Source organism: Amblyomma maculatum, chromosome 1 (genome assembly GCF_055883805.1).
Source record: "Amblyomma maculatum isolate TAMU_Amacu chromosome 1, ASM5588380v1, whole genome shotgun sequence".
Lineage (NCBI taxonomy): Eukaryota > Metazoa > Arthropoda > Arachnida > Ixodida > Ixodidae > Amblyomma > Amblyomma maculatum.
Window position 1 is genome coordinate 55366924 of NC_139344.1, and position 14239 is coordinate 55381162.

The window sequence follows — 14239 nt, forward strand, 5'->3', positions numbered from 1 at the left end:
GCCAGCACACATGCATTCCTGCAATGAAATAAGCTAGGTATAGCACGAATTAGACTAGCAATTTTTTTGGCTACTTTTGATACCTCGACTGCAGGTGAACTACTTTTGTGGCTACTTTTGCAATTTTTGTGGCTCCTTTTCCGAGTTTTGAACCTAGCAACCATAGTTGAGGGGCTTTAGTTGCATGGTACCGATCTGCCTGCGCGTTTCTCGCGCTGAATTTCGTTTTCATGTGAAAAAAAGCGTTGGATTTCCTCGCGCTGCAGGCCTGCAGGGCTTTCAAAAATGGGTTTTTCATCATTTTAAAAACTGATATGCCGTAGTCTTTCCCATGGCTTTAATCACCCCATTAGAATTAAGCACCCGTGATAATTAAATATCAGTAATTAGCAAAGTTTTGTTAATTAGATGGGTAATTAGAAGAGTCCTGCAGTATACTGTGTCCGCCACAGCTGAGTTTGTTCCTGCAAATACTTTTTTCTATTCTATATTGAATTCACTACTTTCAGAAACTTTTGAAAGTGTTCACTGCAACATGTAAACTAAAACATGCTTGCAATGTGCATATATGCAATATATGTATTCACCCCGCGTGTTCAGTACTGACATAGCTAATGCTCAGTTGCTGGAGCTACATGGTGTACAAGGGCGCTTCCTAGAGATACGCGAAGAGTTTTCCCCGCGGCATGCCACTTTTTTATCAACAGACCTGCTGATGCTGTTTTCAATGCCATCGCTGCGAGGTTCTACAGCAGCACCTCAGGACTACGGGGTGACGGCACACAGTCCCGACGATGCAGGATTCTCAGAAGATACCGTTACATTTAGCTTTAATGGAATTTCGCTCGCAGTGGATAAAGGAGGCATAGTATTTCTTCACCCCTCGCAAAACAAGTCATTTGATGCATTGTTTCGTAGTTCATACTGTACACATTACTTTGAAGTACAAAGGTCAAGTTGCCAGTTCAGAAAAATTCACAGAAACCACTCAGGGGACACAGTAGATGTGGCCCGCCTACAATTTGCAGGACTGCCAACAGGCAGTACAGCCATTGGCATTTGCATGGCAGATTATAGTCGTGATGTACCGGCTATATATAGCACTGTGGCATAACCTTGATGCAACAATGTTAATAATTTCACAAACACAAAACTGGTGAGAATGACATGGTTCATAACACAAAGCACTCACGAAATCAGGGTTCACATGCCGACGCATTACCCTTCGCATCAATCATATTAATTGTCTGCAAATTTTTTCATGTAATGCTATCTAGGCAGCCTGGTATGAATGACTGTATTAGTGAGCAAATAGTGTGCTCGTGACAGCATGTTCAACCCCATGAGAAGCTTGCACGATTCAGGGAAACACCAAGTGGCTAGAGCACCTTTCAAGGGTCTGTCTAGTTTGACAACACATTTATCATGGGGTTTTAAAGCGATAGATAAGATATGATGTAGCATGTATTGTAACAGTCTTCTTCAACACACTCCCAAATGCAAGCTAACAGCCACCTCCATGGGTGCTCCATGAAATGTGAATATTTCGGAATGTTTTACTTACACGTGTTTCTATGGGCTGCACTCCCACCCTATACACCTAGTGGTGGGTGACTCCCACATGCATTCATTATGGTGTTTTAAAAATACATTGCCTCTCAAATGACGTTTCAAACTTCCGCTATCAGTTCTATGGTGCAGCCGACTTTTCTTCATGGAGGGACCACATCACAGGTGCACTGCGAAATTGGAAAACTGCTTTAGGAACTTTTGTTTGCATATATGAAATCCTATGTGCAATAAGCCTACTTTATATATGCCTCGTGCTTTTGGCGTTAGCAAGCACCCCCCTTGTTAGTAAACACTGTGTAGGTCTAAAATATGGCCTCATAGAAAGCAAATGCAAATGTGTCACAGCTACTTGTTTGGATAATTAACGAGCACATGGCACACTCAAAAGTTCAGCCGTTCAGGCATGCCAGTCATAAACGCACATTCGTTACACGAGACTGGACAATGCTTTCATTTTAAAGCAAGAAAATTAAGACAGAAGCAAAGTGAGAACTGTTGAAAACACTTTATTTAGTAGTGCTCACTAGAAAGGAGAAGAGTCTAAGACAGCACTCATCTCCATTAAAAAAGAAAATCTCCGAAAAGCATGCAAAATGTGTGCGGCTTTTGTTAAGTAGACAGGAAAATGTGGCACACTGTGTATTATTTATAAAAAAATCCTTGTTTTATGGCACAATAAAATGCCTCATAAATAGTGACAATGGCAAAAGGTGGTCTCCCATGTGAGATTGTTGTTTCAAACCAAGCACAAGTAACACACCTTAACTGTACCAAGATGAGGATAATAAGAAAACATCAAAGTGAAATGCACCATTTGACACAATGCCTCTATTAGTAGGTGAAATGCCCTTCTTTAACCAACCTGAGCAAGCATACGAGGAGACAGTTCATACACAATTGACGCCATAAAAGATGTGGTGAAAACTAAAACACATGCAACATGCAGAATGCAAGATATTTAACAGATCAGGACAATTCTAACATTAGTCTACTGGACTTGTAACATATCACCGATAAACTGCCTACGACAAAGAAGAAAAAGCACTGGGGCCACATTGCATAACTTGTAATTTCATTTTACTTTCCTTTGACCCACTGTCACTGGTGCCGTTTGTCACAGCCTATGTCACCAGGAAACTATGACCAATGACGCAGGACAAAAAGAAAATAAAATATTCCAAAATATGGCCCCTAGAATCTGACAGAGCCCAAAAGTCATGCTGCACAGTCCAGAACCTTCAAACCAGTAAAGAGAGCTGCTGGCTACTGTGACTTGTGCATCATGAACTAACATTTTCGTAACTCCGCTCAGCAGGACACCCAATAATGCAAGACAAAAAAATAATCATCTTAGCTTCCGAAGAACTTGGCAGCCCAACAGACATAAACAGATGGCAAAATGCTGCAAATATACCCTGCCTGACTTTATCAGACAATGAAAGTTTGGTTTGCCATACTTATAGCCACAGCTGTTCCACTTCACTAGCACATCACAATATCATACATGCATACAGAGGGCACAAAGTGCAACTGATAAATGCAAAGAAAAAAAAGAAACAAAAACATTCCATTTCAGAAGAAAAATTGCAACATACTGTACAACTTCAAACAGAGGAGAAAGAGAAGGTGAAAAGAGCAATGTTAAAATGAGTACAAGGAGGTGGCTAACTGGCTTACCAACTACAACTGATAACAGAACAATAAACAAAAGACTTTGTGCGCAAACAAAATACATGGATGAAACCTCCCTTTCAGAAAATGGCTGTTGAACTCATTGTGTGTACTTGTTTGCATGGGCAGCACCTCCAAAGCTGCAATGAGTATTTTACACAGAGCATCCTGCACCTTTCACAACACTGATGTCATAGAAGTGAGTAGGCAACACAAGTTGGGGATGCACAACAGGTGCTTAGGAACCAAATAAAATTTTGTACAAAAAAGCAATGCGTGGCTCCGTCCTCAGAAAGCTTGTGTATGAGGTGTGTGCATCAGGCTACAGGACCTAATAACAACAAAAAACATGATAGTGACACCACTTTTTCACTGCCTTCATATGAAACAAAATGAGTGACAGTTGTACTCATCGGCAGTGATCTCAGATGTGCAGGGCAAAGTGAACTTTTCTTCAGTGTCCGGACAAAAGCAGTGAAGCGGTCACAAAGAGAAACGGTAACATGGAGTCTAGGATACAGGCAATAACGAAAAGCTTTTTCTCATGTGTTCTGGCTGACACATCTTTTCTACCTTTACCAAAAAAAAAAAAAATGCAGCTAGAATATAATGTGCTCTGCACACCCGTGAACAAAAAGGCTATCACTCAAGCTTTGTGAAAGTTTTCCACCTACTCTTCGCACTACTCCAGGCCTTTGTGGAACAAGAGGTGCCGTTCAAACAAATACCAGGGCACCGCTGAGCATAACAATATAGGGTATGAAAGTATCACTACACTCCCCCTTCAAGAAAAAAAGCTCCCAGTAATAGGCTTACACTAGAGCAGCGGTTCTCAAACTGGGTTCCACAGAACTGTTGGTTTCCTTGTTGCGTACCCTGAGCCTCTAAATTCATGCATGCATGAACCTCTTTTTTTCCTTTGCTCACTTTATTTTAGAACTACTAATCACACCATTATTGCTTATAGCAGAATTTTTAAGTATAAAGTCAGTCATCTCAATAGAATTCAGGCACTATTTGAGAGACCGTGATTCTGTAGATGTGTGTTTTTTTTTTTTTTTTTAACTTCTTAAGGTCAAAGGGATGGAAGCCAAGATATGCAGGATTCCTCAGCATCTTTTAAAAGCCGTTGGGGCCTCCTGTGATTAAAAAAATTGAGAACCTCTGCACAAGAGTGCAGCAAAAGACTGCCGCTCCAAAATCACAGGGAAATAACTTATATGTGTGAAATCGCAGAATAAATGAAATTGTGGTAAACAGTACTTGGCACAACACACTAATGCATTTCTGAATGATGCATCAGCAACATTCAAGACCTCAGATGTAAGTACAACAGCACAAACTCCAGGATCTTCAGGAACTTCAACAGATTATGACTATCTACATTGACATGGCAAAAGGCAAGTTTACCTCACCTGATGAACATGAAAACACATATGCATGAACAAAGAGTTCAACAACCTAAATTCTGAAAGTATGAGGAGAACACTAGGACGTTTACGGGCTGGCTATGAAGACTTAGGAATGTGTGAATGTGACCCCCTTATCTCGGTGAGTAATACAGTGGCCAGTCTATCAAAACAACATCAGATAAGTTGCAATAGACTGCAATGTTTCATGCAATGGTAATGGGGACAGACAGACAATGGCATTAAAATAAAACTAGGGGCACCAAACATCAGGCTTATTTCAAATGAGTTGTGGATGGCTCAGAAGAGGTAGGAACAAAGTAAAGGGGATGCCACTTTTTCCATGGTACCATGCATAGAAGTGCATCAGCATAACCTTTTTAAAAAGTAATACACTCCTTAACTTTTCAGTGCATACAGCCTACCTGTAACAACTAGGCAGCTTAATGCTTGTCAAACATCCTTCGAAAAATATTTAATTTTCATTAATCAAGCCACCAAATCAAAAGCAATAGGACAAAAAGTCCCCTAAAGAGATCCCCTAAAGAGATCCCCTAAAGAGATCCCCTAAAGAGATCCCCTAAAGAGATAATTAAATCCCTTTCCCACACTAAAATGACTGCAGAATAAAGCGTTTATATATTTTGAGTTTCAAAAGCGTAATAATCTGCAAACAAAAAGCTTGAGGGGTCAACTTTTGGCACAAAGCAAAGGCCCTTTAGCATTGAAAGTGAGCAACAGCAACACGATGCATACAGCAAGATCATCAGTGGCACTTACACAAAGGCATCAACACCTGTAATGTTGCATAAAAGCACATTGCTTAGGCTGTCACAAGGCAGTTTTTCATGGCACTTTATGGCACTTTCATCAACCTGCTCTTTACAGAGTACCAAATGAAAGCTACACAGGATCCAAAAGAATAAGCCCTAATAACGGAAAGGAATAATGCAGGAGTAAAGAAAACAAGTACTCACTTTTGTTTCTTCTTTTTAAAACAAAATGGTGACTCAATGCAGTTTGTACCCAATGACCTCCAATGAGTAATGAATGCCCAATTTCCCCACGCCACGTGCAGACTGCTGACCAACGAGAATACAGAACACTCGCTACCACTTCTCCATGCCACTCTTGTTTTCCTGTAGCAGTGGCATAAGCAAAAAGAGAGCGAAAAGCAGCTGTGTGGGGATAGTGCACTGAACGCATATGGAGGAAGTGGACAGACAGGCACAAAGCAGTAGCGCCCAGCTGTACTGCGGCACACTTGCACAAATGCTCCTTGTGCGAGCTGTTGTGCATCCAAAGACTGATAATTTGCATGTTCATGTCGGGAGCTTTTTTTTTTTACCCTAGCAGTTTCATTTGCTTCTCCACAGAACCGGCCACTCAGCCACAGCAAGAACACTCGTTTCCTTGCACTCCCAGAAATCGCCGCGCAAAGGGACAAGATGCAATCACCCATAAAAAGAGCTTTGTTAGCTATTGTACACACTACTATATTTAACAGAAAAATTGACAACAGGAAAATAAAACATAAAAGTAATACCCCAGCCATCAGAGCTCGCATATCTTTATCACTTCAGTCACCATACGAGGTCAAGTGACCACTTATGCTTCACAAGGTAATTATTCTGATGAACTCTGAGCTTGAACAGCACTGTGCTCTTTGGAGCCTAAATATGCATGCCAGTACTATTACCATTATGCACACTGTGCCTTTCTGTTATCTTCAAGCCTACCATCATTATAAAGAAACTTGATAGTAATAATATATCTTAAAAAATACATGCATTCATATTGAACATAAAATGCAAGAATTTCATAACGACATAACATAGAGAGAGATTCAAAAACATCTACAATTATACCAAATGCCCACGGTGAAAGGATAGTTCAGTATGAAAGCAAATGCATCAGCTCATTTCTTTTTAAAATTAACTGCAACCGATAATGTCAAAGCTTTCTGGTTTAGTTTAGTTTATAGGGTTTCACGTCCCGAAGCGGCTCAGGCTACGAGAGAGACGTCACAGCTTTCTATCTACCCCATCTACAAGATGAAAACAAAAAAGATATCACATATCCCTCTTAGAGTAAAACCAATATTTGTCAATAGTAATAAGCACTATAGTTCACAACAGAATGATCTGTAAATATTTTCAAGAACATTTTTTAAGTTTGACAAAAATGACTTCAGGCCATGAGAAAAAACATGGCAAACAACACTGCTTTGGCAGTAACTCACAGATAGAAAATTAGAACAACATTGGGTACTTACTGCATGAAAAAAAAAAAAAAAAAAAGAAACAATTAAATTAGGCACACATTTTTTTTTCTTTTTTTTTAAGGATGCTTTTGACACCATAATAAACCACTGTCCAACTGATAATGCAAACATCTGCTGCCTGTGCAAAGAAGATGCAGCAGACAGACAACAAGCACTTATTGGTGATGAGGTTCAAATTCTAGCCTTTGCTGCTACTGCCTAAGTAAATGCAAGCATGAAATCTTTGTAGCAATAGGAATGCACTAGGTAACATTTCACATAGCTCTCTTAGCAGATCTACCCTTGAGTACTAATGCACTTGTAAAAAGTCAACAGATAAAATGGCCCTTTTGGAGAACACTCTTCACAGTTATCGCATTGTGTGAATTTGTTGAGGAAGGAAAAACAAAGAGACGCCAGTTCCTCAATCAGATTAGTAGGAAAGACAGTTATGAAAATGAAAAGCAGCAAGAGGCTTCAGATCAATGATTGTGAGCGTTCACATATGTATGAAACACCACAAGTCCTGGGAATCCAGCAAATGAAGAGGAATCAGTGTGTCATCAAGAAAGGGAGCACATGAGCTAGTGGGGAAAGAAAAAAAAAAGAAAAAAAAAAAGAAGCTTTTCCAGAGTTGAAAACCAGAGACTCAACAAGAACTGTTAGGCCTAAAGTGCTTCAATGATGGGGAAACAAGAACGGCAGACAGAAAAAAGAAAAATGCATCCACAAGTCACCTTACAAGCACTGATACCATGCTGCTAATCATTAGGAAGGCACCAGCACTGATACCATGCTGCTAATCATTAGGAAGGCACCAGGCACACGTGGAGAAGGTTGGTGGTTTTGGCGAGTGCCCCCTCAGCTCTTGCTGCTGGCGCTCGATCCAAGAAACTTGTGCAGGCTGGGCTCGCCTTCGTCAATGGTGAGCCGGCTGATGTCCGGCAGACGATTCAGGGAAGGCTGTGAGCTGGGCAGAGGGGCGCTGAACTGGCGCAGAAACAGGCCTCCTCCCGACAGGGGCCCCGCTGACCAGGGCGGTGGCGATGCAGATGAAGTGCTGCTACCCCCGTCTGCGAAAACGGGCAGCTCCGGCAGGCTACCAGGCACGGTGGCCACACGGGATGCTGGTGACCGACCACCTCCTTCATTTGTAGTTCCCTTCATGGCACCCGAGAAACTCAGGTCGTCCAGCTGCAGCAATTGGTAACACCCAGTTACACCCAACTGCTATCACGTACCAGCTAAACCTCAATCACTACTCGTTTTGGCCCCTTCCCCCTCTCTTCTGGTCTTGTCCAAGTAAAATATTTAGCTCCTCTCACTAAAACAGGCTTCTTTGAAAAAAAAAAAATTCCATGCAAGCAACAAGCTGCACTTGAAAGTGTTAAAACCCTTTCGAGTGCAGCTTACCCTGCATGGATTTCTTTTTTTTTTTTTTTTTGTTTCCAAGAAACAGCCAACTGAGGTCTAAAGTCTAAAGAAAGCTATTTACCTTGTTCTAGAATGAGATGCCTCCATCGTTTATTTTCTACAGGTACATAAACAAATGTAATCACAGTGCCCTGGTGGTTGCAATTTGTTATAAAGGTGATCATTGTGTATGCCTCTAGCTATTAGATTCTATTTTATTTTTATTGCCCCTTGCACCAAATGGTTAAACCATTATAATAAGGCTACAGGGGACCAGCTGAAAATTAACTATGAATAGAATCCTTGGAATAATGTTTTTAATTATCGTGTCAATGGTTCTGATTGGCAAAGAGACAATAAACAGCCACTTCTTTCATGGGAAGGGCTAAAATTGAGTCACCTCTGAACAATTGCTTACAAGAGGTAGCCTACACTCTGCACCATGCATCAGTGCTATCCTACAGCCCATGTGCTTCTTCTTTTTACTGGGCTGGATAGCAGTGAAGGCTTCTATTAAATTTGTTATATACCATGCATGCGGTATGTACCGAACCAGATGCATTAAGGACAATGCTGCCATACCACAAAGTAAGACAATCTCCTTCCTTCGCTGTAAAAGGTTGTAAAATGCAATAGTCGTGGTCTGTTAATTCATTGCCTTTTTTTCAGAATCAACATGCTGGATGGTTCCTGTCATGCTCAAATAGATTCTGGGCACATTTTTCCGCTGTACTACGTTGTTTTTTTTAAATATAGAAAGTATTATGGGTGAAAACCGTACTGCCTCCCAAGTTCACATACATACCACTGATCACAACAAGATGCACACTGGCAGGAAGCATACAGATGATTTCTACCAAGGCAATTTGCATGCAGTTATGTACAGAATGTGATGGTGAAAGATCACTACTAGAAGTTACCGTATATTGCCGCGTATAAGTCTACCTTTTTTTTTTTAAATGTAGTTCCAAAAGTTGGGGGGTCGACTTATAATTGGGGTCGACTTATATGCGGAGTCTTAAAGTCTGCTTATATGCGGGGTCAAAAGTAATTTCGACCGAGTCGCGGATAATATCACGCCCTGTGCGCTCATATTTTAATAAAAGTTGTCAGACACAATGCAAAAGTGGACCTGCTTTAAAAAAAAAAACCTTGAATTTAATTGAGATATGCACCAAAGGTTTGCTTTAATACGATAGCAACTTGTTATCGACCAATCGTGGGCACTCCACGAAAAAATGGCCAAAGCCGGGCGGGCTGGCAATGTTTGATACAAACTGTACAGCTACAAACCCAATCCAATCCAAAACGGCCACACGTGACCATTCACATGAGCCGAGAACATGGAGGAAGGAAACAACTTGGGAGAAGGCCTTGCCATTCCCAATGCATTGGAGAAAGTGTGGCGGAAGTGACGTCAAAATTTAGGGTTAGCCAAGTCGGGCCATTAGCAACGGCGATGCTGTTGCTATGAAAACTCGGGCCACTAGCAACAGCGTTGCTAAGGGCCCTAGGTACGTGAGCATCACAGAGAAAGAGACTGCGGAGGTTAAAGGAGGAGGAGAGACATTACAGCGTCCGGTCGCGGCGCGGCCGCGCCGGCTTTAAAAAAATGACCTCAGGACCTCTCCCAAGTTCTTTCCTTCCTCCATGGCCGAGAAGCATTTTGCAAGGCCCATTTTTGCGTGTTGTGCAACGTTCTGTGCCTTCCGCCATTTCTTCTCGTCGCACCGCCTGGACTCAAGCAGACGTGACAGCTAACAGCAGTGCATGTGGTTTGTGTCACTCAACAGACGCCTTGCAAGATGCCGCCGCAACCTTGGAAACAGTACAGCGCTGCAAGCGGCAAGTCATCCTTTACGCAGAGTCAGAAAACAACGTCGAAGCAGGGCGGAAGTTCGACGCCTCAGAAAAGTGCGTGAGAGGCGCCGAAGTCTGGACAATACCCTGCCGTTGAGGAGGCGGTTCGAGGTTGGGTTCATGACCAGAGAAGCGAGAGCCTGAGTGTTTGCTACAATGACATTGAAACAAAGGCATGCGCTGTCGCGGAGGAAACGTGCATCCCGCGTACCGAGTTTAAAGTGTCTAAGAAATGGGTGACGAATTTCATGAAGGGGAACGGCCTAAGCCTAAGGCGATGAACGACTGTATGCCAACGATTGCCCAAAGCCTACGAAGAAAAACGGAGTGCCTTTCTGCGCTACGTGAGTGACCTGCGGGCAACACATTCATTCCTGCTTGGTCAAATAGGCAACGGTGACCAGACTCCAGTCTGGTTTGATATGCCTAGCAATAGGACCGTGTCCGCAAAAGGGGAGCACCAGGTCCGCCTGCTGACAACGGGCAACACGCACAACCATTTCACGGTCATGTTATGCTGTACGGCAGATAGGCACAAGTTACCACCATTCCTTCTGTTGAAGAGGAAAACGATCCCGACGAAGGAAAAGTTCCCGCCAAAAGTCATCGTGCGGGTGAATGAGAAAGGATTTTTTAATGATGAAATGGTCCTCGAATGGTTCCGTCTCGTGCGGTGCAGGCATCCGGGGGACTGCTGAAGCCCCGCAGCATGCTCATCCTGGACTCTTTCCGCGGCCACATAACCGTGTGAAAAAAGCGGTAGCGGACGCGGGGTGCGACCTAGTCATCATTCCGGGCAGATTGACACCTATTCTTCAGCCACTGGATGTGACGCTGAACAAGCCATTCAAAGACCGCATCGGTGCATTCTAGGAGTGGCTCCAGCAGGAAAACCCAAAGACACCAACAGGGCGGCTGAAGCAAGCTTCCTTGGGCGAAGTGGCTCAATGGGTCAATGATGCCTGGTATGGACTACCAACAGACATGGTCTCTGCGGCGTTCTCCACGTGCGGCATATCGGCACCGCTTCCGATGACCAGCGGCAGCAGTGGCTCATAAGATGATCGAGACTGTGTCCTCACAAGCGACGACAGATGTGTCGTGAACGAATAAATGTTTATGACTCGGCCTTCTGAAATAATTTTTGGGCGAGCTAGGACCGCAGGGTGCGGCAGCGTCGACCTAAATTCGGAGTCTAACTTTTTTTTTGCCCAAAGGGGGTCGCGAGTTGGGGGGTCGACTTATAATCGGCAATATACAGTAATCACTGCCATCTGTCGAATAGGTAATGTGAGGATTTTATAATCAAGCAAAAATATTTCTGAACCTCTACTTCGAGATATGCACTTGTAACGAAATGGCAAAATTAGCCTTCATGGCTACATTAAACCATATGCAGGGCTAATTTGACATTTTAGGGAAACATTATTTACTGAGGCAGATACATAAATACACATTAGCTATAGTATGAATGTTTCTACAATCATATGCAACAAAGAAATCGGTGTTAAATGTAACAGATTCTCATAGCTGTGACTGTGTAATGCACGCTAATTGTGTGCACACAGTGCCACAACTCTTTATTTTACTTTATTACAGTATATCATAGTGTATCCAACAGCACTCTCTTTTTAAAGGCACAGAGAGAAGAAAAGATTACCTATTACTCATAGTGGAAAAAATTCCTTGCCAAGCAAATTTGAGACTTGCACAAATATTCACAAAATATTGAATACATTCAGTCAGAAAATAGCAGGAAATATCTAAAATATATTTATTTTATTTGTTATGCCAAAAATGAAGTTACAAAACCTTTCACGCTAAACTTCTCAACCAATAGAATATACATATAACTTCCTTGCACAAAAGTATTTTGGTCTACCCAGCAGTCACGTGCAAAAGTCAATCACAGGTGGTCTTGTAAAAAATTGATCACCTTCACTGCTCACGGCACGAAAACACTCAGAACATGCCCAGCACCTTCGTAACAGCTCGAAAAGCAGCAAATTTCTTCGGTGACGAAAACGAAAGCTACAGACGGGCACCTGTTGATAGGCTGGACTGAGCGGGGCAGCCATCTGTTGCCGAACGACGAATCGGACGAATGGGCCTCACTTTTGTGCAAAGCTATTGACTGCATTAAAGAGTGGAGTGGTCAAGTGCTTATGCTGTGGAACCTCATAAATATCATGATCGTCATCAGCCGGACTATACCCGCTGCAGGGCGAAGGCCTCTCCCATATTTCTTCAATAAACCCGGTTCTGTGCTAGCTGCATCCACTAGACCCCTGCGAACTTCTTAACCTCATCCGCCCACCTAATTTTCTGCCGCCACCCGCTACGCTTTCCTTCCCTTGGAATCCAGTTTGTTACCCTAAGCGACCATCGGTTATTTTCTCTTCGCACTACATGCCCTGCCCATGCCTATTTCTACTTCTTGATTTCCACTAGAATGTCATGAACTTGAGTTAATTCTCTGATCCACCCTGCACGCTTCCTATCTTTTAATGTTACACCTACCGTTTTTTTGTTCCATAGCTCTCTGCATTGCCTTCAACTTAAGTAGAACCCTTTTTGTTAACCTCCACATTTCAGCCCTAAAGGTGAGTACAGGTAAGATGCAACTATTAGTACATATACCTTCCTCTTGAACGATACCGGTAAGCTGCTAGAATCTGTGAGAACTTGCCAAATGCACTCCATTCATTCTAATCTTATTCTCCTAGTTATTTCCCTTTCATGGTCTGGATCTGCAATTACTATCTGTCCTAAGTAGACATATTCGCCTACCATGAATATGGCCGCTACTCAATAAGGTTGGTGCGAGGCAAGTATGTCACCTTAGATATCATGACAGCCATGATCCCTACATGTTGACATATATTGCTAGAAGTTTAAAAATATCTTCGTATGCAGCTGACAAAAGAAAAAAAAGATTAGTCCAAAACTAAGTACTATACTCGTTTCTGCAATGTGCTGAATGGTGTTGCTTATTCAGAAACAGCCCAGATAACACAGAATGAACTACAGCAGAATCTCAATGATACAAACCTGGCTGATACGAATTCATAAAATTCCTCAGCTGGGGTGCACTGTGTACAATGTGCAGAACTTTGGATGTTTGGAACACACTGGATCCAGCTCCACTGTAGATGATACAAGCACGTGAACTGCTACCACACCCTTGAGCACTGCACATGGCCCACACATGGTTGAGTCAGCGATCGCTAGTTGTGCTGTACATGCAGGGAGCAGTTTGCGGTAATGTGCGGCATGAAAATCCCTAACGTCGCGATCATCTGTCACGCTGTATGCGCCCCAAGTGGAGAGTTGTGGCCGTGCATAAATCTTAGCTATAAACACATCTACGCGAATGCCTTTCCCATGCTCCTGCATTATGATTTCTGTTTGTTTTAATCGTAGGAATTTTCGGATAAAACAAATTTTTTTGCGACCCTGTAAGATTTCATATTACTGAGATTCTGCTGTATTTCATGTCGTCATGCAAACTGAACAAGAATTTAGGAGTGAAAATGACACTTCAAACGATTTACTAGACAAAACACTGCATACTGCAGCAGTGAGCTGGTATTAAGCAGTAATGAAAATACGCAATGAAACTCAACACAAGCCGTCATCAAGCTGTATGGCACCTTATGGACTATTTGCTGACATGCTAAAGTCTTTAAACTCAGTTTAGTAAATTTACTAGTAGTGCTAAGAGCACAGTACTAGTGACAAAGCTATGAATAATTAAAAAGTAAGGGAGTGGGGGGCCCTAAAAGATAACAGTTGCACAAAATAATCAAATTCAGACAAGAAAGTGTGAAATACCTTTACATTCCAAACTTTATCTGGGGTGAACAAAGAACTGAAGTGCAGCATAATTGTGACATTACTGCACTTCAAGCAGTTTAATCCCTTCTAAAAAAACTCTGTTAAAGGAACATTGAGGACAACTGCTTTCAACGTGTGGCTCTGGGAGGCTGTGTTGTGGACCTGTGGCACTTATTGGCAATGTTCATGCTTGTCCGGCAGCAATAGGTGCATT

The 14239-nt window shown here is 42.4% G+C and overlaps 1 protein-coding gene across 1 annotated transcript in view; it reads right to left on the reverse strand.

The window, feature by feature from the left end:
• Positions 1-5916: 5916 nt before the first annotated feature.
• LOC146202403 (carboxyl-terminal PDZ ligand of neuronal nitric oxide synthase protein-like) overlaps positions 5917-14239 on the reverse strand; it is a 50274-nt gene continuing 41951 nt past the window's right edge. Inside the window, exon 11 of the mRNA XM_084588151.1 lies at positions 5917-8109. Coding sequence (XP_084444277.1) covers positions 7777-8109 — 333 coding nt within the window. The 3' untranslated portion in view covers positions 5917-7776. The remainder of the gene's footprint in view (positions 8110-14239) is intronic.